Source organism: Bufo bufo, chromosome 4 (genome assembly GCF_905171765.1).
Source record: "Bufo bufo chromosome 4, aBufBuf1.1, whole genome shotgun sequence".
In the NCBI taxonomy this organism is placed as follows: Eukaryota; Metazoa; Chordata; class Amphibia; order Anura; family Bufonidae; genus Bufo; species Bufo bufo.
The window spans coordinates 452,592,199-452,619,323 of NC_053392.1; the positions used below are offsets into that span (position 1 = coordinate 452,592,199).

General features: G+C 43.0%; 1 protein-coding gene across 2 annotated transcripts in view; it reads left to right on the forward strand.

The window, feature by feature from the left end:
- CEBPZ (CCAAT enhancer binding protein zeta) overlaps positions 1 to 27,125 on the forward strand; it is a 90,482-nt gene that overhangs the window by 28,160 nt on the left and 35,197 nt on the right. For both annotated transcript variants that reach the window (XR_005778455.1, XM_040429429.1), the window contains exons 7-9: positions 6,655 to 6,757; positions 15,341 to 15,400; positions 17,997 to 18,063. Coding sequence is in view for 1 of the 2 variants with exons in the window: in XM_040429429.1 (XP_040285363.1) it covers positions 6,655 to 6,757; positions 15,341 to 15,400; positions 17,997 to 18,063 (230 nt within the window). In the remaining variant the exon portion in view is untranslated. The remainder of the gene's footprint in view (positions 1 to 6,654; positions 6,758 to 15,340; positions 15,401 to 17,996; positions 18,064 to 27,125) is intronic.

The window sequence follows — 27,125 nt, forward strand, 5'->3', positions numbered from 1 at the left end:
ATATATATCTCTATCTAGCTATATATCTCTATCTCTCTATCTATCTATTTTTGTATTGATGAAGTATCAACTGAATAGTTCATCGGTTTCTGATTAGTGGGAGTCTGACACTCAGGACCCCAGCAGATCAGCGGTTGGAGAAGGCACGGGTGCTCGTAGTGCCACCATTCTCTCAGCTCACCCAGCACAGCGCTGTACAATGTATAGGTCTTGCATCTGAGCCCTGTTTCCTTTAATAGGGCTGAGCTGCACCTATGCTATGTTACAGATGAACGTGACTTTACAAGGCCTAGCCGTGCCTTCTCAAACAGCTGATCAGAAGTCCTGGGTATCCCGGGAGGCCCCCACATGTCAGTTCCTGATGACCTTGTAATGGTAATTCATAAACCCTTTTAATGGTAATTCATAGTGTGTATGGGCAGCAGTTGATTATAATGTGATTTCTATAACCTGCATTTTTAGATTTTGGGATAGCACCTAGGAACCATCATATTTTGGGGAATATAACAAGACTAAAATATTATTTTTTTAATGTTTTTTTATTTATGTTTTCATATAAAATGACAGAAAACAATCTCAAAAAGGAGAAAATGACAACTAGGGATGAGGGGTCCATCCCCATATCAATAAGTACATAGCACATAATGCAGCAGACCCATACAGTCTAAGAATTAAAGAAGGGAGTACTTTACAGAATAATACAGTCCCTCATGGAAGTCCATATAGACTATGCCTAAGTGTGATCTCGTTGACAAATGCTTGGGGATGAGGAGGAGGGGTAAAGAGATAAGGAGTGGGGAGAGTGGTAAGGAAATAATACAATTACAAAATATTCTGAGCATTTTATGGCACATGGATCAAACTCCGAGAGTTGTGAATAGTTATTAGACACCAAAAACCATCTAGAATCTTGAAAAAGTAAAGGGAATGTTCATAGTGGTGTGCCAGATGAGTTTGTTTCAGAGACCAAGTAGTAAATTGAAAACAGAAGAGTAATTTATATTTAATACTGGTGGGTAGTCTCTGTATAAAAGGGTCTCATAGCTTAAAAAAGGCTTTGACTTTACTTTCCTTCTGTAAAGAAGCATTTATCCTGTCCGATTGGAACGCAAAAAGTCACTTTTGTAAAGATGGTTCAGGAGATAACCATTCATGTAGAATAGATTTCCTCGCCACTGCAGATATTAAAGAGTAATTTCCATTACGCCCCATGACAGCACCTTTTTAGAGAACCTATTGGATGTCCTAGACGGCGTAAGTCTTCACTAGGAGCCGCTGTAACGTCCGTATATTTTTTTTTCTCTGTCCCCTTTTTCTGCGATGGTGTGATGCTTGGCGGCCACCTTGTTCCCTTCATGCCTACGGCCGGGCGAAGTTCCGGAGGAAGGTGTCCTCTCCCTGGCTCACCAATTCGGCGTGCTCCCTGCAGGTCCTGTTTCTGGAAGTGACGTGTGCGTTCCACACAAGACAAGACAGGGAAGGGGAGGGGCTGAAAACATGGCGGGCCGTGCGTGGCCCGTAAAAAGGGGACGCCGGCCAGCCGACTTGGAAGGCAAAGTGTATACAGCCTGGTCCAGTACAGCCAGACTTTCCTTCCAGATTCCCCTCTATTGTGTCCGTCGATATGCAGGAGGAAGGGGAAGCACAGCAGCGCATGGAGAAATAGGAGCAGCACACAGATGCTGTCATGGTAATCCTGGGAGGGGTAAGAGGGGAGATTATTTTTAAATATTCTCTAGTAACCTGTTTTTGGGGCTATGTGTTGATACAGAGGCCCCCAGGAAGGCTACCCAAAAGTCAAAAGGGAGAGAATGTGGGGTATGCAAAATGAAGTTGAGCCCGTCTTACCCAAAAGCCTGTTGCTAACCCTGCCTGGACAAATTGGTAGTGAAAGAATCCCCATCTTTTTTCCAGAATATACAGAATCTGGTCAGGATGGAAGTCCGTTCCTCTGTGGAACAATTTATAAAATCGCTTCCTGGTTCTTCTAGGCAGAGGAAGGCTCAAGAAACAGATTTAGACTTTTCAGAGTCAGACTTGGGAAGAGGTAGTAGTAGAAAGCTCAAATTCTTCCTCTGAGGACCTTACGGGAAGGCCCATGTTTAAAGTGGAAGACACGGACCTTCTTTTAAAAGCTGTAAGGGCCACCATGGAGATAGAGGTTGAAAAGGAGTCAAAATCAAGACCGGAATTAATGTTTGACAGTCTGAAGCCAAGAAAGGCCAGAGTATTCCCTGTCCAAGATTGTATTAAAGAGTTGATAAAGAGGGAATGGAACAAGCCGGATAAAAAGTATTTTGTTGCCAAATCAGTTAATAGAAAGTACCCCTTTAATGATCAGGATGTCACAGAGTGGCAGGAGGTTCCGAGAGTAGATGCTCCAGTGGCGAAAGTTAATAATTAGTCAGCACTCCAATTTGAATGGATAAAAGGGCAGACACTTATATTAGGAAAAATTGGGAAGCATCTACAGTCTTGGCCAATTTTGAGAATTACATAAATATTGGAAAAGTTGCTGCTTAAGTTTTTATAATAGCAACTTGCATATACTCCAGAATGTTATGAAGAGTGATCAGATGAATTGCATAGTCCTTCTTTGCCATGAAAATTAACTTAATCCCAAAAAAACCTTTCCACTGCATTTCATTGCTGTCATTAAAGGACCTGCTGAGATCATTTCAGTAATCGTCTTGTTAACTCAGGTGAGAATGTTGACGAGCACAAGGCTGGAGATCATTATGTCAGGCTGATTGGGTTAAAATGGCAGACTTGACATGTTAAAAGGAGGGTGATGCTTGAAATCATTGTTCTTCCATTGTTAACCATGGTGACCTGCAAAGAAACGCGTGCAGCCATCATTGCGTTGCATAAAAATGGCTACACAGGCAAGGATATTGTGGCTACTAAGATTGCACCTCAATCAACAATTTATAGGATCATCAAGAACTTCAAAGAAAGAGGTTCAATTCCTGTTAAGAAGGCTTCAGGGCGTCCAAGAAAGTCCAGCAAGCGCCAGGATCGTCTCCTAAAGAGGATTCAGCTGCGGGATTGGAGTGCCACCAGTGCAGAGCTTGCTCAGGAATGGCAGCAGGCAGGTGTGAGCGCATCTGCACGCACAGTGAGGCGAAGACTTTTGGAAGATGGCCTGGTGTCAAGAAGGGCAGCAAAGAAGCCACTTCTCTCCAAAAAAACATCAGGGACAGATTGATCTTCTGCAGAAAGTATGGTGAATGGACTGCTGAGGACTGGGGCAAAGTCATATTCTCCGATGAAGCCTCTTTCCGATTGTTTGGGGCATCTGGAAAAAGGCTTGTCCGGAGAAGAAAAGGTGAGCGCTACCATCAGTCCTGTGTCATGCCAACAGTAAAGCATCCTGAGACCATTCATGTGTGGGGTTGCTTCTCATCCAAGGGAGTGGGCTCACTCACAATTTTGCCCAAAAACACAGCCATGAATAAAGAATGGTACCAAAACACCCTCCAACAGCAACTTCTTCCAACAATCCAACAACAGTTTGGTGAAGAACAATGCATTTTCCAGCACGATGGAGAACCGTGCCATAAGGCAAAAGTGATAACTAAGTGGCTCGGGGACCAAAACGTTGACATTTTGGGTCCATGGCCTGGAAACTCCCCAGATCATAATCCCATTGAGAACTTGTGGTCAATCCTCAAGAGGCGGGTGGACAAACAAAAACCCACTAATTCTGACAAACTCCAAGAAGTGATTATGAAAGAATGGGTTGCTATCAGTCAGGAATTGGCCCAGAAGTTGATTGAGAGCATGCCCAGTCGAATTGCAGAGGTCCTGAAAAAGAAGGGCCAACACTGCAAATACTGACTCTTTGCATAAATGTCATGTAATTGTCGATAAAAGCCTTTGAAACGTATGAAGTGCGTGTAATTAATTATATTTCACTACATCACAGAAACAACTGAAACAAAGATCTAAAAGCAGTTTAGCAGCAAACTTTGTGAAAACTAATATTTGTGTCATTCTCAAAACTTTTGGCCACGACTGTACATTAGTTAAGCTTGATTTCTTAAGAGAGAAACCCATACTTACACCTTTACATGGTTCTGTTATTGCTGTGTTTTACATGCTGAAGTACATGCTGAGGGGGTGTATAACAACAAAGCCTGAGCTCTCCCTCATGAATATTTGTGGGCATGAACAATCTGACCTTCTCCTCACCCTGCTCTGCACATCCTAACTTTGCATTAAAAAAAACAGTCACATGATCATCTCCTAGCTCTCACAGACAGATCATCCTGTCACATTGCAGATACACAGACTCTATGTATCTAAGCTCTGTGTATCTAAGCGCTACGTATCTAAGCTCTGTGGCAGCTCTGTGTATCTAAGCTCTGTGGCAAATCTGTGTATCTAAGCTCATAGTAGCACTATTATCTATCAGTATATTTGTGTTATATAGAGAGCTCTGATAGTCCTTTTGATTTAATCTCAAACAATATGTCCCCTTCTTGTAAAAGGTTATTGGTATCTTATATATAATGTTCCATTCAGTAATTGGTGAATAAAGCAATTGTTGATCAGAGGCTTATAGCCTGTACAATACCAATCCTTAGCTGCAGCGTCTGTGTACCTGGGTTGTCAGTGATGTTGCCAGATACGCGCTGTTAATTCTGCTGCGCTCACCGACTCGTAGCATGGCGTCCCACGTGATCGGGAGCTGCAGCAGTGTTTTGTCTCAGGATGGGTATGTGGATGCCGGATGTCCTTATGTGCCAGCGTACTTTGTTAGGCTGAATTAGATAATCGGCTCTTTATAAAATTAAAGGGGATGCTAGAATATATTCATTATACTTTTCACTGCTGGTTACCATACACGTTTCGGAGCGTAATGCTCCTTCCTCAGTGGCCTGCAGTGAGAGGTTGGTGTAGCCACCGATTTTATTATATAATTATTTATCACTATATTCCTATGGAGTCCTGCCAGAGGCGGGGCTTGATAGGAACATCACTATGGCAGACCTCAGAGCCTGCAAAAGGCTGAGGTTGCCACAACAACCTAACAGCTCCTGCAATTGCATCATGGAGAGCCGATTTAGTCACCAGGAGTTCATTGCTTCCAGTATTTGACTGCTTAGATGCTGTGGTCAAAAATGCCCATGACATATAAGAGGTTTAAGGTCTGTGAACAGACTCTGCTACCAGGTGTCTGCTGTATAAAACAGCAGGCGCTCAGTGGTTATGGCAGTTTTCATGGTTATGCCATCTTCAAAGACCTGACATCTGCTGTACGTGTACAGCAGATGTCATGAAGGGGTTAAGGGCAGCTACATATATATGTAATTCTTAGGGCAGCTACAAATATATATATGTTCTTCTTAGGGCAGCTAGACCATTGTACATATTGATTTACAATAGATACATGCCCCACAGTGCTTCAGTGCACATTCTTACCCCTCAGTTTCTCCTGCTCGGCACTTGTTCCTCAACTTATCGTGTCCTGATGCTGCGAGCCTAGTCAGGTGGGTGATACTGTGGGTGGTTTAGGAGTGCAGTCCTGGACTGCAGTGATCGAGTCCTGCAGTGTCTCTGCTCCACCTCTACTGGCTCCTGAGAGGAAGCTGAGGCTGAGCAGAGAACTTGAGCAATCTGGCGTGTACTCTGCACGCTGTCGCCGCTCCACTTGCTATCTGTCATTGTGCCCTGCTCCCATGTGGTCCACCCATTCTTTTCCATATCTGAGTGCTGGGCAAGCAGCTGAATGGCACAGTTGTGTATTGGTGACTGTGGAGTCAGCAGGGTCCTTTTAGGGATAGGAGCCCTGGGCAGTTGCCCAGTTTGCGCCCCCCTAACACCAGACCTGGAAATGATTATTATATAGTGTGATGGAAAAATTTATCTGGACAATCACAATATATTAGTAAGTGCCTTGTATTAACTTTTTCTACATGACAAATGTCATTTGCTACTTCTCATTTGCATGGTACATCCTTAGTGGATCTTGCATTTCATCTTCTCCATACTTCTAAGTACTTCTGCAAGTTTTCTCTGCAGCTAAATCAGTTAGGAGCCAGAGCAGTGGTCAACCCTGTAGCTCTTTATCACTGTCTGGGTCAGGTCTTGGACTGCAGAAGCTGCTTCCAAAAAAGTTTGGCTTCCCTTGCTCCAGAGAGAGAGACTCTTTGAGAATTGTTAGGAAACAATCATTGCAGAAGCAACTGTAGTCAGAATTTGTTCTGACTCCAGCCTCCGTCGAGATGACCAACAAAACATAATGATTTTGCCTCCCTAGCGTCACCTGCGATGCTAGGGTGGCTCGTCCCCCCCCCCCCCCCCCCCCCCCAGATGTTTTCATCCTCGCACGGGGAGAAGCCGCTGCGGCGTTGAGGGGAACAGAGGCGGCGCGGGGAGCCAGGTAAATAGATTCAGTGTGAGGGGCCCGGCATATGGGGGAGCATTTCTTAGTCTTGGATAACCCCTTTAATATTTTTTCACTAGCTGCAACATGCTGCTGAGGCTAGTTAAAAAGAAAAAAAGGTGGAGGCTAAAGGCTAGATAAATTATTTTAAGCACAAAAGAAAAGCTAGGTTGTTACTAATAGAAGGTAGCTAATAGTTTACGCTGGCTAAAATCCAGAATATGGGACAGTTTTGTTATCTGTGTTATTTTCTTTTGCTTTAGGGAAATTCTGTGCAATACATGGGTGATCCTTTGGAAGATTTCACGCTGATGCGGTTTTTGGACCGATTTGTGTACCGTAATCCAAAACAACAGAAAATAAGAGGTAATCCATTGGTTTACTTAGTTTTGCCACAAATATTATCTAGAATCTGTCTTTTATGAAGATCTAACCAGTAAAAGGTTATTTATTTATGTCTTTTTCTACGTTTTAGTCCACACAGTAGTGGTGTACAGTTTGCATCTCCTTCTGTTGGGGGGAAAAAAAATCTGTTGCAGCATGGAAAATATAACTGGCTACATTTTTCAGTCTAAAGAAGACCAGTGTTCACTTGTATATTAAAGGGCAATCAGTTGTGCTATTTTCTTACCTCATAGGAGCCCAAGTAAAAGTTTGTGTGTGTACTGTATGCATCAGTGACTGGCCCAATCAGGAGCAGAGCTGTCCTCTTAAAAATGTGTCATCAGAAAATGACCTATTGTGTAAATCACATTTTTATGTTTAACATATAAAACATTTTTTATATTTTCCATGTCAATAACTATATTTAAACAAAAATCCTAAAAATCTTGCAGTTTTCCCACTGGCCACTGAGTGTTATTGGTCTGTAGCTACTCCTTTTCTATACACACACGTGATATTATAGGCAGGATAAGACTGACAGATAAGACAGGGTCCACCATTCAGATTAGGTGATAGTTAAAGCTTATCTATTCTTTCCTTGTACAGTTACCTCTGCACAGGTCACAGAGCATGCCTACAAAACTCTCCCATAGAAGTCAATGAGGTCCCTTTCTGTCCATTGTGTCTATGGACCATGGGGCTGCCATAAATCAGTTTTCTTAAGGGGTTGTCTCACTTGATGATAAAATTGCATTTATTATGTAGAGGAAGCTAATACCAGCCACTTCCTAATGTATTGTGATCGTCCATATTGCCTGCTTTGCTGGATCAGTTTTCCATCAAATTATACACTGCTTGTATCCATGGTTATGACAACCCTGCAATCCATCAGTGGTGGTCACGCTTGCATACAATAAGAAAAAGAAGCGGCCTATCTGATGGCCGAGACTACAGGAGTGCAATTAGGATGGCTCTATTTCTATAGTGTGCAATCATGGCCACTGCTTCTGGATTGCAGGGTGGTCGTAACCATGGACACGGGAGGTGTATAATGCAATGAAAAAATGAATCTAGCCAGCAAAGGAGGCAATATGGACAATCAATACATTAGGAAGTGATTTGTATTAACTTTCTCTACATGATAAATGTGATTTGCTATAGTGAGATAACCCCTTTAATGCTTTTTAACCACCTCCGGATCGCTGTACGCACAGACGCGTCCTGGAGGTGGTTGATTGATTCCGAGCGGACGCGCCGGCGCGTCCTCTCGCGAGACGCGAGATTTCCTGTGAACGCGCGCACAGGAACGGAAGGTAAGAAAGTGGATCTCCAGCCTGCCAGCGGCGATCGTTCGCTGGCAGGCTGGAGATGTGATTTTTTTTTTAACCCCTAACAGGTATATTAGACGCTGTTTTGATAACAGCATCTAATATACCTGCTACCTGGTCCTCTGGTGGTCCCCTTTGTTTGGATCGACCACCAGAGGACACAGGTAGCTCAGTAAAGTAGCACCAAGCACCACTACACTACACTACACCCCCCCCGTCACTTATTAACCCCTTATTCACCCTTGATCACCCCTGATCACCCCATATAGACTCCCTGATTACCCCCCTGTCATTGATTACCCCCCTGTCATTGATCAACCCCCTGTAAAGCTCCATTCAGACGTCCGCATGATTTTTACCGATCCACTGATAGATGGATCGGATCCGCAAAACGCACACGGACGTCTGAATGGAGCCTTACAGGGGCATGATCAATGACTGTGGTGATCACCCCATATAGACTCCCTGATCACCCCCCTGTCATTGATTACCCCCCTGTCATTGATCACACCCCTGTAATGCTCCATTCAGACGTCCGCATGATTTTTACGGATCCACTGATAGATGGATCGGATCCGCAAAACGCACACGGACGTCTGAATGGAGCCTTACAGGGGCATGATCAATGACTGTGGTGATCACCCCATATAGACTCCCTGATCACCCCCCTGTCATTGATTACCCCCCTGTCATTGATCACACCCCTGTAAAGCTCCATTCAGACGTCCGCATGATTTTTACGGATCCACTGATAGATGGATCGGATCCGCAAAACGCACACGGACGTCTGAATGGAGCCTTACAGGGGCATGATCAATGACTGTGGTGATCACCCCATATAGACTCCCTGATCACCCCCCTGTCATTGATTACCCCCCTGTCATTGATCACACCCCTGTAAAGCTCCATTCAGACATCCGCATGATTTTTACGGATCCACTGATAGATGGATCGGATCCGCAAAACGCACACGGACGTCTGAATGAAGCCTTACAGGGGCATGATCAATGACTGTGGTGATCACCCCATATAGACTCCCTGATCACCCCCCTGTCATTGATTACCCCCCTGTCATTGATCACACCCCTGTAAAGCTCCATTCAGACGTCCGCATGATTTTTACGGATCCACTGATAGATGGATCGGATCCGCAAAACGCACACGGACGTCTGAATGGAGCCTTACAGGGGCATGATCAATGACTGTGGTGATCACCCCATATAGACTCCCTGATCACCCCCCTGTCATTGATTACCCCCCTGTCATTGATTACCCCCCTGTCATTGATTACCCCCCTGTCATTGATTACCCCCCTGTCATTGATCACACCCCTGTAAAGCTCCATTCAGACGTCCGCATGATTTTTACGGATCCACTGATAGATGGATCGGATCCGCAAAACGCACACGGACGTCTGAATGGAGCCTTACAGGGGCATGATCAATGACTGTGGTGATCACCCCATATAGACTCCCTGATCACCCCCCTGTCATTGATTACCCCCCTGTCATTGATCACACCCCTGTAAAGCTCCATTCAGACGTCCGCATGATTTTTACGGATCCACTGATGGATCGGATCCGCAAAACGCATACGGACGTCTGAATGGAGCCTTACAGGGGCGTGATCAATGACTGTGGTGATCACCCCCCTGTCATTGATTACCCCCCTGTCATTGATCACACCCCTGTAAAGCTCCATTCAGACGTCCGCATGATTTTTACGGATCCACTGATAGATGGATCGGGTCCGCAAAACGCACACGAACGTCTGAATAGAGCCTTACAGGGGCGTGATCAATGACTGTGGTGATCACCCCATATAGACTCCCTGATCACCCCCCTGTCATTGATCACCCCTCTGTAAGGCTCCATTCAGACATTTTTTTGGCCCAAGTTAGCGTAAATTTTTTTTTTTTTCTTACAAAGTCTCATATTCCACTAACTTGTGTCAAAAAATTAAATCTCACATGAACTCACCATACCCCTCACGGAATCCAAATGCGTAAAAATTTTTAGACATTTATATTCCAGACTTCTTCTCACGCTTTAGGGCCCCTAGAATGCCAGGGCAGTATAAATACCCCACATGTGACCCCATTTCGGAAAGAAGACACCCCCAGGTATTCCGTGAGGGGCATATTGAGTCCATGAAAGATTGAAATTTTTGTCCCAAGTTAGCGGAAAGGGAAACTTTGTGAGAAAAAAATAAAATCAATTTCCGCTAACTTGTGGCAAAAATAAATAAATTCTATGAACTCGCCATGCCCCTCATTGAATACCTTGGGGTGTCTTCTTTCCAAAATGGGGTCACATGTGGGGTATTTATACTGCCCTGGCATTCTAGGGGCCCTAAAGCGTGAGAAGAAGTCTGGGATCCAAATGTCTAAAAATGCCCTCATAAAAGGAATGTGGGCCCCTTTGCGCATTTAGGCTGCAAAAAAGTGTCACACATGTGGTATCGCCGTACTCAGGAGAAGTTGGGGAATGTGTTTTGGGGTGTCATTTTACATATACCCATGCTGGGTGAGAGAAATATCTTGGCAAAAGACAACTTTTCCCATTTTTTTTTTATACAAAGTTGGCATTTGACCAAGATATTTATCTCGCCCAGCATGGGTATATGTAAAATGACACCCCAAAACACATTCCCCAACTTCTCGCGAGTACGGCGATACCACATGTGTGGCACTTTTTTGCAGCCTAGGTGGGCAAAGGGGCCCACATTCCAAAGAGCACCTTTCGGATTTCACAGGTCATTTACCTACTTACCACACATTAGGGCCCCTGGAAAATGCCAGGGCAGTATAACTACCCCACAAGTGACCCCATTTTGGAAAGAAAACACCCCAAGGTATTCCGTGAGGGGCATGGCGAGTTCCTAGAATTTTTTATTTTTTGTCACAAGTTAGTGGAAAATGATGATTTTTTTTTTTTTTTAATTTTTTTTCCTTACAAAGTCTCATATTCCACTAACTTGTGACAAAAAATAAAAACTTCCATGAACTCACTATGCCCATCAGCGAATACCTTGGGGTGTCTTCTTTCCAAAATGGGGTCACTTGTGGGGTAGTTATACTGCCCTGGCATTCTAGGGGCCCAAATGTGTGGTAAGGAGTTTGAAATCAAATTCTGTAAAAAATGACCAGTGAAATCCGAAAGGTGCTCTTTGGAATGTGGGCCCCTTTGCCCACCTAGGCTGCAAAAAAGTGTCACACATCTGGTATCTCCGTATTCAGGAGAAGTTGGGGAATGTGTTTTGGGGTGTCATTTTACATATACCCATGCTGGGTGAGAGAAATATCTTGGCAAAAGACAACTTTTCACATTTTTTTATACAAAGTTGGCATTTGGTCAAGATATTTCTCTCACCCAGCATGGGTATATGTAAAATGACACCCCAAAACACATTCCCCAACTTCTCCTGAATACGGAGATACCAGATGTGTGGCACTTTTTTGCAGCCTAGGTGGGCAAAGGGGCCCATATTCCAAAGAGCACCTTTCGGATTTCACTGGTCATTTTTTACAGAATTTGATTTCAAACTCCTTACCACACATTTGGGCCCCTAGAATGCCAGGGCAGTATAACTACCCCACAAGTGACCCCATTTTGGAAAGAAGAGACCCCAAGGTATTTCGTAATGGGCATAGTGAGTTCATAGAACTTTTTATTTTTTGTCACAAGTTAGTGGAATATGAGACTTTGTAAGAAAAAAATCATAATTTTCCGCTAACTTGTGACAAAAAATAAAAAGTTCTATGAACTCACTATGCCCATCAGCGAATACCTTAGGGTGTCTACTTTCCGAAATGGGGTCATTTGTGGGGTGTTTGTACTGTCTGGGCATTGTAGAACCTCAGGAAACATGACAGGTGCTCAGAAAGTCAGAGCTGCTTCAAAAAGCGGAAATTCACATTTTTGTACCATAGTTTGTAAACGCTATAACTTTTACCCAAACCATTTTTTTTTTACCCAAACATTTTTTTTTTATCAAAGACATGTAGAACAATAAATTTAGAGCAAAATTTATATATGGATCTCTTTTTTTTTGCTAAATTTTACAACTGAAAGTGAAAAATGTCATTTTTTTGCAAAAAAATCGTTAAATTTAAATTAATAACAAAAAAAGTAAAAATGTCAGCAGCAATGAAATACCACCAAATGAAAGCTCTATTAGTGAGAAGAAAAGGAGGTAAAATTCATTTGGGTGGTAAGTTGCATGACCGAGCAATAAACGGTGAAAGTAGTGTAGGTCAGAAGTGTAAAAAGTGGCCTGGTCTTTCAGGGTGTTTAAGCACTGGGGGCTGAGGTGGTTAAATGCTGTTAAGAACAGCTCAGGCAAGATGGCAGCCCCCATAATCATGTCAGGAAATAGAATAAAACAATCTACAATTAGAAAATAAAACAGATTAGAAAAAAAGGAAATGTGTTACTTTCTGGTATTAATTGGCAGAAAGATTTTGGTGATAAATTTCCTTTAAATTCAGAAAGCCTATAAATACTTTGTCGCTGGAATAACAAAGATAGTGAAATATTTTATTCAATAAAGCAACTGCTGTTTATCCAGCACATTTAGCAATTGGCATGATAAACTGGAAAATCTTCTCCAGTACTAGAAATTTCTGTCATGAGACCATTGTATTTTACACTGAGCAAAAATATAAACGCAACACTTTCAGTTTTGCTCCCATTTTGCATGAGCTGAACTCAAAGATCTGAAACATTTTCTACATACACAAAAGACCCATTACTCTAAAATATTGTTCACAAATCTGTCTATTTGTGTCAGGCTACATGCACACGACCATATGTGTTTTGCGGTCTGCAAATTGCGGACCCGCAAAAAAAAAAAGGATGACGTTCCGTATGGCATCCGTTTTTTTTTACGGATGTTTTTTTTGCTGATCAATTGTAATAATGCAAATCCTTGTCCGCAAACTAGAAAAAAAATAAAACATGCACAATTTTTTTTGCGGGGCAACGGAACGGACATACTGATGCAGACAGCACACGCAGTGCCGTCCGTGTTTTTTGCGGACCCATTGAAAAGAATGGGTCCGCATCCTATCAGCAAAAAAAAAAAGAAAAAAACGGAATGGACACGGAAACATTGCACAGGTGTGCCTTAGACTGCCCACAATAAAAGACCACTCTGAAATATGCAGTTTGATCACCCAGCACAATGCCACCGATGTCCCAACGTTTGAGGGAGCGTGCAATTGGCATGCTGACTGCAGGAATGTGACCAGAGCTGTTGCTCGTGCAATGAATGTTTATTTCTCTACCATAAGCCATCTCCAAAGGCGTTTCAGAGAATTTGGCAGTACAGCCAACCGGCATCACATCCGCAGACCACATGTAACCACACCAGCCCAGGACCTCCACATTCAGCATGTTCACCTCCATGATCGTCTGAGACCAGCCACCTGGACAGCTGCAGCAACAATCGGTTTGCATAACCAAAGAATTTCTGCACAAATTGTCAGAAACCGTCTCGGGGAAGCTCATCTGCATACTCGTCGTCCTCATCGGGGTCTGGACCTGACTGTAGTTCGTCGTCGTAACCGACTTGAGTGAGCAAATGCTCACATTCTATGGCGTCTGGCATGTTGGAGAGGTGTTCTCTTCATGGATGAGTCCCGGTTTTCACTGTCCAGGGCAGATGGAAGACAATGTGTGGGTGAGCGGTTTGCTGATATTGTGGATCGAGTGGCCCATGGTGGCGGTGGGGTTATGGTATGGGCAGGCGTATGTTATGGACAACGAACACAGGTGAATTTTATTGATGGCATTTTGAATGCGAAGAGATATCGTGACGAGATCCTGAGGCCCATTGTTGTGCCATTCATCCACGACCATCACCTCATGTTGCAGCATGATAATGCACGGCCCCATATTGCAAGGATCTGCACACAATTCCTGGAAGCTGAAAACATCCCAGTTCTTGCATGGCCAGCATACTCACCGGACATGTCGCCCATTGAGCATGTTTGGGATGCTCTGGATCAGCGTATACGACAACGTGTTCCAGTTCCTGCCAATATTATGCAACTTTGCACAGCTATTGAAGAGGAGTGGACCAACATTCCACAGGCCACAATCAACAACCTGATCAACTCTATGCGACGGAGATGTGTTGCACTGCGTGAGGCAAATGGTGGCCAGATAGTGACTGGTTTTCTTACCCCCCCCCCCCCAGTAAGGCAAAACTGCACATTTCAGAGTGGTCTTTAATTGTGGGCAGTCTAAGGCTACTTTCACACTTGCGTTAGGAGCGGATCTGTCTGGTGTCTGCACAGACGGATCCGCTCCTATAATGCAAACGCTTGCATCCGTTCAGAACGGATCTGTTTGCATAACCATGAAAAAAAAAAAAATAATAATTTTTTATTTTTTTTTGTTTTGTTCATGATAATGCAAACGGATCCGTTTTGACTTTACATTGAAAGTCAATGGGGGACGGATCCATTTGAAAATTGAGCCATACTGTGTCATCTTCAAACGGATCCGTCCCTATTGACTTCCATTATAAGTCTGGACGGATCCGCTCGCCGCCACGCGGGCACCCGAACGCTGCAAGCAGCGTTCAGGTGTCCGCTCACTGAGCGGAGCGGAGGCTGAGCGCTGGCAGGCGGATGCATTCTCAGTGGATCCGCCTCCATTGAGAATGCATTAGGGCTGGGCGGCTGCGTTCAGGGCCGCTCGTGAGCCCCTTCAAACGGAGCTCACGAGCGGACACCTGAACGCTAGTGTGAAAGTAGCCTTAGGCACACCTGTGCAATATTCATGCTGTCTAATCAGCACCTTGATATGCCACACCTGTGAGGTGGGATGAATTATCTCGCCAAAGGAGAAGTGCTCACTAACACAGATTTAGACAGATTTGTGAACAATATTTGAGAGTAATGGGTCTTTTGTGTATGTAGAAAATGTTTCAGATCTTTGAGTCCAGCTCATGCAAAATGGGAGCAAAACCGAAAGTGTTGCGTTTATATTTTTGCTCAGTGTAAAATACAAGCAACTATTAGGATGCCCAGGGGCAGTTAGGACAGCATAGCAGAGTTCAGGGGTACATTTTTTTTCTACTACTTTTGTCCCTGTTAAAAAAACAAATAAGGGAATTTTTTGAAATGGTTAGAGATGATCTTCGCACTGCACTATATATGATCTTACCGATCTTACCATGTTATCAGAATACATGTAAAATATTCTCTTTAATATGTCTCTTTGCACAGAAAACAACAGGGGATATTTAATGCACCAAAAGAAAAGATTGAACCAAGAAAGACAACCAGGTATTTTTTTGATTTAGATGTATGGTTTGTGGCTTTTTCCTCATTTGTTAACTTTGTCTAGCCCTTATAAAACGACATCTTCTGTACAAACTCAACACTGACTCCTCACAAAGTTGAACTCCTTTTTATATACAGAGTTAGTCATTGATACATTTTATGCATCTTTCCTCTACATTTTGAAAATGATTGCTAAATCGGCCCCTGTATAAATTTATCAACACTAGGACCACCCCTGCCTTGATGAACATCTTGTCTCAGGCAGTAGCCGACCTGCCTCTGTTGGGGGAGGCAGTTTATGACAGGATACGGCTCCCAATCCCCACTGTGCTACCTCATAGAGTGGCGCAGGAGGTTGCAATGACTGTGACCTTAAGCGGCAGGTCTCACCTGATCATTCCACTGCGTGACTTCTGGTTCGGGAGGTCGTGGTGATGCTCTGGGACACGGCAACTTAGGCCGGAAGAGCCCTGTGGCCTGTTTCGCAGATGGGGAATGGGATGAGGTGGTTTGGGTTTTTTAACCTAGGCATTACAGGGGGGTGGTGGGGGAAGCATTATATATACCTGGCACTATGGGGACGCATTATACACTGGCACTGCGAGGGACATTATATTGGCACTACAGGAGGAGCATTATATCCTGGCACTACAGGGGGGTATGAAGAAGCATTATATGCTGGCACTTAGGGGTGGCAGGAGCATTATATGCTCGCACTGCGTGGGTAGATGGGAAGCATTATATATGGGACTACATGGTGAGAAAGAGTAGCATTGCATTTATTGCCACTACGGGGGGGATGGAGGAGAGTTATATAATGTACTACAGGCAGAATAAATATATATACACATACATACATACATACATACATACTGGCACTGCGGGTGGGGGGAGTTAGGGAACATTATATACTAGAATTACAAGGTGATAGCCACTGTGGGGGGGCAGAGGAGCCTTACATATACTGGCACAACGGGAGGGAGCATTATACATAATGGCATTACAGAGGGGAGCATTGTACGTACAGGCACTTCAGGGTGGAATTATAACGCAGTGGGCTCTACAGAGGAGTTATAACTACAGGAGCCACTGCAGTGTTGTATTATAAATACTGGGGGCACTATGGTGACATTACTACTACTCTGGGGCTGTTATTATTTTTGGGCATAAAATAGAGGGACTCTTTTTATTCATCCTTATGCTCAATTGTATGTACTTAGCTTGTCTGGTACCACCTGTTAGAGCTGCATTAAGGGTCATTTAGTTAGAGGTTAGGGACGGCCCGGAGGGGTTGCTCTTTTCTCGGCTGGTGCTCAGCCTAACTAGGCATATAGGTTAGACAAGGCCAAGTAGGGAAAACCTTAGGGATACCCAGTCCGTTGTTGGATCAGTCCCATGTATCACTCCATCCATACGTTGTGTTAAGATCAGTGTTCTTTTTTTGTTGTGTACGGGTTGTATTTTGCACTCATTGATTTAAGGGTACTTTCACACTTGCGGCAGAGGATTTCTGCCGAATCCGTCCAAACGTATGCAAACTGATGGCATTTGTCAGACGCATTGAAATGCCGGATCCGTCTCTCTGGTGTCATCCGGAAAAACGAATCCGACCATTTATTTTTTTCAAATTTTTAGCTGTCTGAGCATGCGCAGACCGCATTGCCGGATCCGTTTTTCCGGAACACTTAATGCCGGTTCCGGCACTAATACACTTCAATGTAAATTAATGCCCATTCCGGCAAGTGTTCAGTCTTTTTGGCCGGAGAGAAAACTGCAGCATGCTGCAGTATTTTCTCTGTCCTGAAATGGCAAAAAGACTGATGCATACTGAACGGATTGCTCTCAATTCAGAATGCATTAGGATAAAACTGAACAGTTCTTCTCCGGTATTGAGCCCCTAGGATGGAACTTAATACCGGAAAAGAATAACGCTAGTGTGAAAGTACCCTTAGTGATTAAAGAGGACCTTTCACCGATTATTACACTATGAACTAACTATACAGACATGGAGAGTGGCGCCCAGGGATCTCACTGCACTTACTATTATCCCCGGGTGCCGCTCCGTTCTCCTGCTATGCCCTCCGGTATCTCCGCTCACTAAGTTATAGTAGGCGGAGATTCCAGTCACTAAGTTATGGTAGGCGGAGTCTGCCCTTGTTCTGCTCTAGCGCTGGCCAATCGCAGCGCAGAGCTCACAGCCTGGGAGGTTATTTTCTCCCAGGCTGTGAGCTCTGCAATGCGATTGGCCAGCGCTACAGAAGAACAAGGGTAGACTCCGCCTACCATAACTTAGTGAAAGGAGATACCGGAGAGCATAGCAGGAGAACGGAGCGGTGCCCGGGGATAATAGTAAGTGCAGTGAGATCCCCGGGCGCCACTCTACATGTCTGTATAGTTAATTCATAGTGTAATAATCAGTGAAAGGTCCTCTTTAAAGTGGACTGAACCAGCCACAGTTTATAGTGGTGGGTCCGCTTTATATTGTCAATTTGAGCTAGTTCGCTCTGTTTGAGCTTGCAGCACTGGTTATGTCCTATTCAAGGTTTGACTTTTGCTTCATGGATGTTTTCAATGTTACTTTGTCTTTTTCATGTTTTAGTGAACAGTGCTACCTTTTTGGGAAAAGAAGAGAGTGAAATCCCTGTAGATGAAATTTTCTTCCACAGGTAAAATATATTTAAAGAAACACTAAATGTAGAATCCAAATGAAGAAATTACAACAAATGGTCCCTAACATTTATATTACTTTTCTTGTACATCTTGATTCCTAAATCAGAACTGAAAAACATGAAAGTGAAGTAAAAAAGTGCCTTATTCTCCCAAACATGACACCCCCAATCCTTGCTCTTTTGTTTCTAAGTGAATGAGAGTCGGGAAGTTTAGATAGAGGCGGCTGAGGCTGGATAATTCCATAAGTTGCCAGAAATATGAAACAGATGTATTCGTTGTAATAAATCAGAGCAAATGGACTTTTTCTTTTAGACATTTCGGTAGTCATCTGACTGCCTTTTTAATTTAGAATGGCTTGTACGAGAATTCTCTGGTGTTAAATACAGGTGACTCGTGCTTCAGTTATGGAGTTAAGATGTTGATTGTATTTGCATGACTTAAGCTATTAGGTGTGATTAAACTGCCTTAGGAGAGGTATTAGAGCAGGCATTTTATATCTGGTGCCCACTCCAGAACGAAACGGGCACCATAGATGACTGTTTTCACTCTGATCCCATACATTTAGTCCCTCAGATCAGTTGTGACCACGGCATCTGAGGCAGCTTTCTCCGGGAGCGCTGTGGTCCCAGGCCCAAATGGCTTTCCCTTGCTGAGATTTGGGATGCCATTTGTTGCTGGTGATAGGTTGGAAGACTACAAGGCTTATCACAGGTATATTCTCATGGACACTTGCAAGTGGCAATGCTCCATAAGAATATACTTAATTTCCCATACACTAGTGTATTAAACCACAGTAGAATGAGTTTGGGTTTCCTAGGGGGGCTTTCAAAAAGTTTTAAAAAAAAGTTTATAAAAAAATTCCAGATAATAAAATAAGACGTATTTATTCCGTCCGGTTTATGTTAAATTGGAGAAACCAAACTTGAATAGAAATGGAGGGGTGCAACATCTACTATCTGCCACTCACAATGCTGTTGTAGCACCTCTCCCGAGGCAGTTTAAATTAATCAAATAGCTTTAGTCTTGCAAATGCCATCAACATCTTACTTCCATGACTGAAGTACGAGTCACCAGTAATTAATGTTGAAGAATTTTCATGGAAGCCATTCTACCTGAGAAAGCCAGTCGGATTACTAGTGAAATGTCTACAATAAAAAAAGTTCAGTTGCTCAAATATGAGATGCAGTAACAGTGCCAGCTTTAGTACACACAGGCCCCAGCTAGCTTTAACTCACACACAGGCATTTTTGTGGTTGAAGCAACCTCACTGATTTAGGGACAGAATCTACAAACATATAGCATTATTAAAAATATATATAAACGCGTATAGCATAAGGGCAGTGTTTACACAATTGAGAACTACTGCAAAAGTCACCAAATTTTCTAGACTACTTAATCTTCCTACTTAGGCCTCATGGACACGGCCGTTGTTTTGGTCCGCATCCGAGCCGCAGTTTTGGCGGCTCAGATGCGGACCCATTCACTTCAATGGGGTCGCAAAAGATGCGGACAGCACTCCGTGTGCTGTCCGCATCCGTTGCTCCGTTCCGTAGCCCCACCAAAAACAATATAACCTGTCCTATTCTTGTCCTCGCTTTGCGGACAAGAATAGGCAGTTATATTAAAGGCTGTCCATGCCATTCCGCAAATTGTGCAACGCACACGGACTCCATCCGTGTTTTGCATGAGGCCTTAGGCAGTGACAATTGATCCTTTTCTATACTGCTGCATAATAAGGCAAGTTTACATTTTAGGAGCTTTGGAAAACTGTGTAACCAATGTGGGCATATGCTGGATTAGGGTTGTCATGATACAAAAATTTTGATGAGATTTCGATACCATAAAAAAGTATTGCAATACTCAATACCACACGAAAAAAATAAAACACAAAAAAAGTTGTGTGCATTTCGCATTTTATGGAACGTCCTGCCTACAATAAAACAGTCCTATCCTGTTTTTTCGGGGGACAAGGTGACTAAAAAAAAAGGCAAATTGCGTGTTTATTTATTTTCTGTTACGGCATTCATCAGGTCTCAGGACCCCCCACATGGGCGATTACAGAAAGGCCTTATCTGCCATCACATTATGTCTGACATTTATCATTGTCTTTTAGACTGTTTTTTCTTTTTTTGTGTCAAGAAAAAGCGCAAAAAAGGCGCAAACAGGGTTTATTTTCGCCTTTTCAAATAGACAATTCTGCAGTTCTTGACCTGCAGTGACTCTTTTCACTCTTGTCGATGCAGCGCTCGCAAATTTACTAACTGCGCCTTTTGACAAAAAAGTGCAATTTGGGGCGCAATGGGCCACTTAGAACAAAAATGTACACCAGGTACAGGGAGGTGTGAGTATAAGTTCTACACTTTCTAGCCTGCGCCTTTTTGATAAAGAAGGTGCAAGAAAGTCACACTTCACACAGAAAAAAAGAGGGTAAAAAAAACCTCTACAATAGAGATACATTGATGAATGTCTGCCTATGTGCTTCTATATTTCTATGCATATAATTTTGGATCACATACTATAAGACTAGAATTCCACTAAGATTTTTTGGGCAAAAACGCTCATTCTGCCGCATTGCGTTTATTCATTGAAAAAACACTGCGGCCAGATGTTGGCTGTTCTTCAATAGGGAAGCGCAACAAGCCATATCCACACAGCGTTTTTTCATTTGGCGTTTTTTTTTTTTATCCTTTTGCTGTTGTTCAGCTTTTTATGCCTCAGTGGCAGTTTTTCAAAAACTTGTTGAGACTCTTGCGTTTTTTCCGGAAAATCTTGACTTTTTTCTCCAATAGGAGTCTGAGAGTTAAAAAATGCCATGAAAAACGCCATGTGGGTTTTAAAATTGGCGTTTTTGCGATTAATTTTTTATTTTTATTCTTCTACTTTTGGACACAAGTACTACAACTCCCATCATAGAAAAGACTCTTGGGAGGTGTAGTCCAGAGGCTGAGGGAAAGATCACAGCAGGTCTCACTCCTGAGACCCGCTGTTAGCCGAACTTAACTGTATAAGCGGGCGGCATTCATTCACTATTCTGTGCTACACTGTACTGACAGCTGATCTCTGTCACAATTCATAATCCCAGTCGGGAGCTCTGATTGGTCAGTACCTATTCACCAATCACAGCTCCCGGCGGGATTATGAATTGTGACGGTGCAAAAACTGTAGCAGTTTTTCTGGCTTTTTTTCCAAGACAAAAAACTAGCCTTATAGTAGTTTTCAATGTATGTGCTACTTCAGAGCATTGTTTACTATGATTACTATAAAGTAAGCTCATGACTCTATAGCCAATGAGTGACGGTTGCTTTCAGCAGCTGGCACTCATTTTTAAGGTACGTTCACACATAGTAATATGCTGCTGGAAATCCACAGCATATGCTACTCGATAATTTTCCATATATTACACTGAATGTAAATAATGAAACTAAAAAGATGCCCAGGAAGCCAGCCTGTGAATATGATGACGTAAATATCATCTGTGCTTCAAGGGAAAAAATTATTATAGGACATGCAATAGCATTCCCTTCCGAAAAAGTATGGGTAGACTCGTGTCAAAAATGTAACAACAAAATTTACCCAAAAAAACTTTACACGTTTGTAAAGACAAACCAACACAATGTATGGCAAGCTCTTGGTCTGTACAAAGATGTCACAAACATCCCAAAACAACCTTCCAACAGTGACCGCTCAGAAGGAACAAAGAGTCATTCATCCATTCAGTGCTATAACATTCAGTTTGAGTTCAGTCTTTCTTTTCAGAGCTGGATCAAAATTTGGCCTGAAAGTCATTTACAATGACCAATCTATGTATGCTAATAAAAGAGAATACGCAGTCTTAACCCTTTATGGACCGGGCTCATTTTCACCTTAAAGGGATTCTGTCACCTCGTTTTAGCTTATAGAGCTGCGGACATGCACGGCTAGATCGCCGCTAGCATGTCCGCAATATACTGGTCCTATAGGGCTGTGTCTTTTTTATTGTGTTTAAAAAATGATTTTATAGATATGTCAATGACCCTGGTAAGGAGCCCAAGGGGCTGTACTAACCTTCTTGGAGCCCAGCCACGCCTGCGTCCTCCGAATCTCCTCTTTGCTCACAGTTAGATTGCTGTAATCTCGCAATTAAAGTGTCACTTTGTGTGAATAACTTTAAAACGCTTTTACTTATCCAGGCCATTCTGGAAAAAAAACAAATTTACCCAAAATTTTGAAAAATTAGCAAGTTTCCAAGTTTCAATTTCTCTACTTCAATAGTACATATTAATACCTCCAAAAATAGTTATTACTTTACATTCCCCATATGTCTACTTCATGTTTGGATCATTTTGGGAGTGACCTTTTTATTTTTTGGGGAAGTTACAAGGCTTAGAAGTTTAGAAGCAAATCTTGAAATTTTTAAGAAATTTTCAAAAACCCACTCCATAATAGAAACCACCCAAAAATGACCCTATTCAAGAAACTACACCCCTTAAGGTATTCAAAACTTATTTTACAAATGTCGTTAACCCTTTAGGTGTTACACATGAGTTAATGGCAAATGGAGATAAAATGTAAGAATTTAAATTTTTTGGGCAAATTTTCCTTTTTAATCCATTTTTTCCAGTCAATATTTATTGCCCTGTTTCTGTAGTTTGCAGAAACACCCCATATGTTGTCGTAAACTGCTGTACGGGCACACGGTAGGGCGTAGAGGGAAAGGAGCGCCATGTGGTTTTTGGAAGGCAGATTTTGCTGGACTGGTTTATTTACACCATGCACCCCTAGAGTAGAAACTCCATAAAAGTGACCCCATTTTGGAAAGTATGGGATAAGGTGGCAGTTTTGTTGGGACTATTTTTAGGGTACATATGATTTTTGGTTGCTCTATATTACATTTTTGTGAGGCAAGGTTACCAAAAATAGAAATTCTAAAATTTCATCTCCATTTGCCATAAACTGTTGAGGAACACCTAAAGGGTTAATAAAGTTTGTAAAATCAGTTTTGAATACCTTGAGGGGTGTAGTTTCTTAGATGGGGGTCACTTTTATGGAGTTTCTGCTCTAGGGGTGCATCAGGGGTTCTTCAAATGGGACATGGTGCCAAAAAAAAGGCCATCAAAATCTGCCTTCCAGACCATATGGCGTTCCTTTCCTTCTGCCGTTTCGTCATACAGCAGTTTACGGCCACATATGGGGTGTTTCTGTAAACTGCAGAATCAGGGTAATAAATATTAAGTTTTGTTTGGCTGTTAACTCTTGCTTTGTTACTGGAAAAAACGGATTAAAATGGAAAATTTGCCAAAAATAGCTGTTTTGGCACAATTTTTATTTTTTTGACAGTGTTCATCTGAGGGGTTAGGTCATGGGGTATTTTTATAGAGCAGATTCTTGCGGATGGGGCGATACCTAATAATATGTCTACTTTTTTCAAATTTATTTAGGTTTTACATTTTAGTATCTCCATAGTCTATAAGAGTCAGTTTTTTTTTTTGTTTTTAGCCTATTATCTTAGGTAGAGGCTCATTTTTTGCAGGATGAGAGGACTGTTTTATTGGCACTATTTTGGGGGGCATATGACTCTTTGATCGCTTGCTATTGCACTTTTTGTGATGTAAGGTGACAATAAAATACCCTTTTTTTGCACCGTTTTTATTAAAAAATTTTGACCGTGTTCATCTGAGGGGTTAGGTCATGGGGTATTTTTATAGAGCAGATTCTTACAGACGGGAAGGGGAAGAGGGAGGAGATTTGACCAAGGTCATTTTGGCTTCACAACAGGTGAATCTGAGTCAACAGATGAGTCCACCAAGTCTGCTTTTTTAGGGAGAGCAATGCGCGCAGGGGGAGGTAACTCCTACGTGGCGGCAGAAAACACCACAGAATCCAGAAAAGACCAGCCTCCACCTATGTATCCGGGATACAATCAGGGAGTACGAGAGAGAGTGACGAGACGGATGCACAAGAAATAAATAATTTGGTGGTCAACATATCATCTATTGAATTGGATGGTGACCAGATCAATGTTTTGCGACATGGACTTTCTTTTTGTCTTATGGCGGACACTGATTAGTTCGAGATGGAACTTGATTTACAACGTTTTTTTAGGCGGCTCAGATTAAAAGCATTTTTTGATAACAATGTCAACATCAGGAGTACCCCCCAATAATGAAGTTGCTGAATTGTCCTTGGCCAAATTTGTTCTAAGCAACAAGAGCAACTTCATGCCCCCACATAATAATCATATTGTGGAATCGTATATCCAAATAGTCACTAAACAGATTGGGAATTTGCAAAAACGTAGTAGACAGCAACAGTATAATTCTAATATGTCATACAAAGAGAGGGCAGCCCTCAAGGTATTGACACAAAACAGGGACATCACTATCAAACCAGCCGACAAGGGGGGAGCTGTGGTTGTCATGGACACGGACAGATACTTAGGGGAGATACATATGCAGTTGGGTGATGGAGAAGTGTATGAAAAATTGAAACAGGATCCCAAATGGGAGATTGCCAGGGTAGTAATAACTGACATTGTTGATACAGCACATGCACGTGGCATTATTGATTCAGATCTATGCCAGTTTCTCAAGGTACCTTTTCCCATCACCCCGCTGATCTATGTTCTCCCGAAGATACACAAGCGGTTGGTAGACCCCCCCGGGCAGACCCATTGTGTCGGGCAGGGGGTCTATCTTCAACATCGCTATATTTTTAGACAGATTTCTCCGTGTCCACGCAACCTCAGCTCCCTCCTATGTCAGGGACACGGGACACTTTTTAACCAAGTTGAGTGAAATCACTCTACCGGTCCACTTCTATTTGGTGAGTTTTGATGTGGTGTCCTTGTACACGTCTATTATGCATGACTATGGACTAAATGTCGTTTATGTGGCCCTGGCCAGCACAGGGCTCACTCTTGATGCGCGCCGTTTTGTCCTCTACCTCCTAGAGTTGGTCCTCAAGAGGAATTATTTTCTCTTTGGCAACACCTTTTACCAAAAGTCACGCGGTTTGGCCATGGGGTCCAACGTGGCACCAACTTATGCCAATATTTTTATGGCGGAGGTCGAGGACAAATTGGTATACGCATCACAGTTCCAACAGTGGGTCCTGTGCTGGTTGCACTACATCGACGACATTTTTATGATTTGGAGTGGTTCGATGGACTCCTTGAATGAGTTCCACCAACACCTTAATAGTGGTGTACCCGGGCTTCAATTCACTGTGACGGCCTCTTCTGAGGAGTCGCAGTTTCTTGACGTCAGGGTGTACCGTGAAGGTGTTTTAAAAACTGACTTGTACAAAAAAGCCTACAGATAGGAACAATCTTCTAAGATATGACAGCAATCATCCACGCCGCATGCTTGACTCCTTACCCTGGAGCCAGATGCTGCGTGTGAGACGAGTGGTGTCTGATGATGACAAATTTATGGATCGCATTGATGAGATGTGCAACAAGTTCTCTAATAGAAGATATCCAGGCAGGTTGCTAGATAGGACGAGGACCAGGATCTCCTCGGCTGACAGTGTCCACTTTTCAAGCTTCTCCTAGGAGAATGAATATGGGACGCATCCCGTTTGTATCCACCTATGGCAATCAAAGTGCTGATATAGCACAGATTTTGAGAAGGGAGTGGCACATTTTGCATAGGGGTCTCCCTACAATAAGTGAATTTGACAAACCGCCATTGATGGCATACAAACGGGGTACTAATCTGCATGACAAACTGATTAAGACTGACACGTGTGATGTTAATAGAGGGGGCCAGACATATTTGAAGTTGTTTGGGTTGCTGTAATTGTGGGAACATGTTGAAGGGCAATACTTTTGTTCACCCATACAGTGGCAAGAGATTCAATATTGCAGAATATTACACGTGCCAGTCTCTGTTTGTCATCTACATGATCGTTTGCCCCTATAGTCTGATCTACGTGGGAGAGACGACCATGGAGATTAGGGAGCGTATCAACAAGCACAAAAGCACTATAAGGAAAAAAAATGATGGATAAGCCGGTGGCTAAACATTTTGTTGATTGTGGACACACTGTCAGCCAACTGAGATTCCGGGTCATCGATTCTGTCCAGGTCCCTAGGAGAGGAGGGGATAGGGAGCGCATGTTAAGGAAAAAAAGTTAAAATGGATTTTCACATTACAATCCCTACAACCCCAGGGACTTAACATTGAATTCAATGTTAACAGTGTAGATAGGTAGGATATTTTCATTTACTAATGTCCGATTCGATATATAATGTTTTTTGCACTTTGTGTAGCTATTCCCTTGTGGTACAATTTTTTAGGTTCACTAGCTCCTCAGTATATGCCGACACTCATTGCCTCATCCATTGCCCTCCTTTTTTTCCCTAAGCCGAGGTTCAGTGACAATTAAATTGTCATTGATTTACCCATTTACTATTAGGTGGATCTAGGACCTATTTGCCGGTCATGTGACGATCACGTGGGCTGATGATGCACTCTACATGTGATTTGCTGTATGAGCGCTCATTGGCTGTGGGTGCTGTAGGCACAGAGTGAGGTGTGGCCGCATCGCGGATGCTTGTGACGGCGGCCCGCCCATATTGAAAAGTGATGACGTCACTGACATGCGCAGTAGGTCTGTTGAGACGCTGACTTTGGGAATCGACATGACTGAGGTATGTGGATCAGTCTCAATGATGTGCAGGTACACGTAACTTTTATTATTTATCATTAGTCTGATTGGAGCTCAGACTATTTTAATTAGAACACGTGCTGATGAGATTGACCTTTTAGCTTATTGGCTACACTATGCCACATGGGTGGCCACTCTGTTGTATATATGACTGTTCACTCTTTTGTATCTGTATACATGATAAAGGCTATTGCATAGCCGAAACGTCGTATTCTTTTGTGTGTGCACTCTTGGTTCCCAATAAACAGTCACACCGGACATGCTGCTGTGAACCTTTTCACTTTTTACCATTGCTTATGGGACTGCTGTGGATCGGTGGTCCTATCACGGCTGGTGCATTCCGGATTTGTCGTGAGGTCCATTTGTGCTGCTCTGCAACTTTCTTCTAGCACACAGTGTGCTGTCCGCA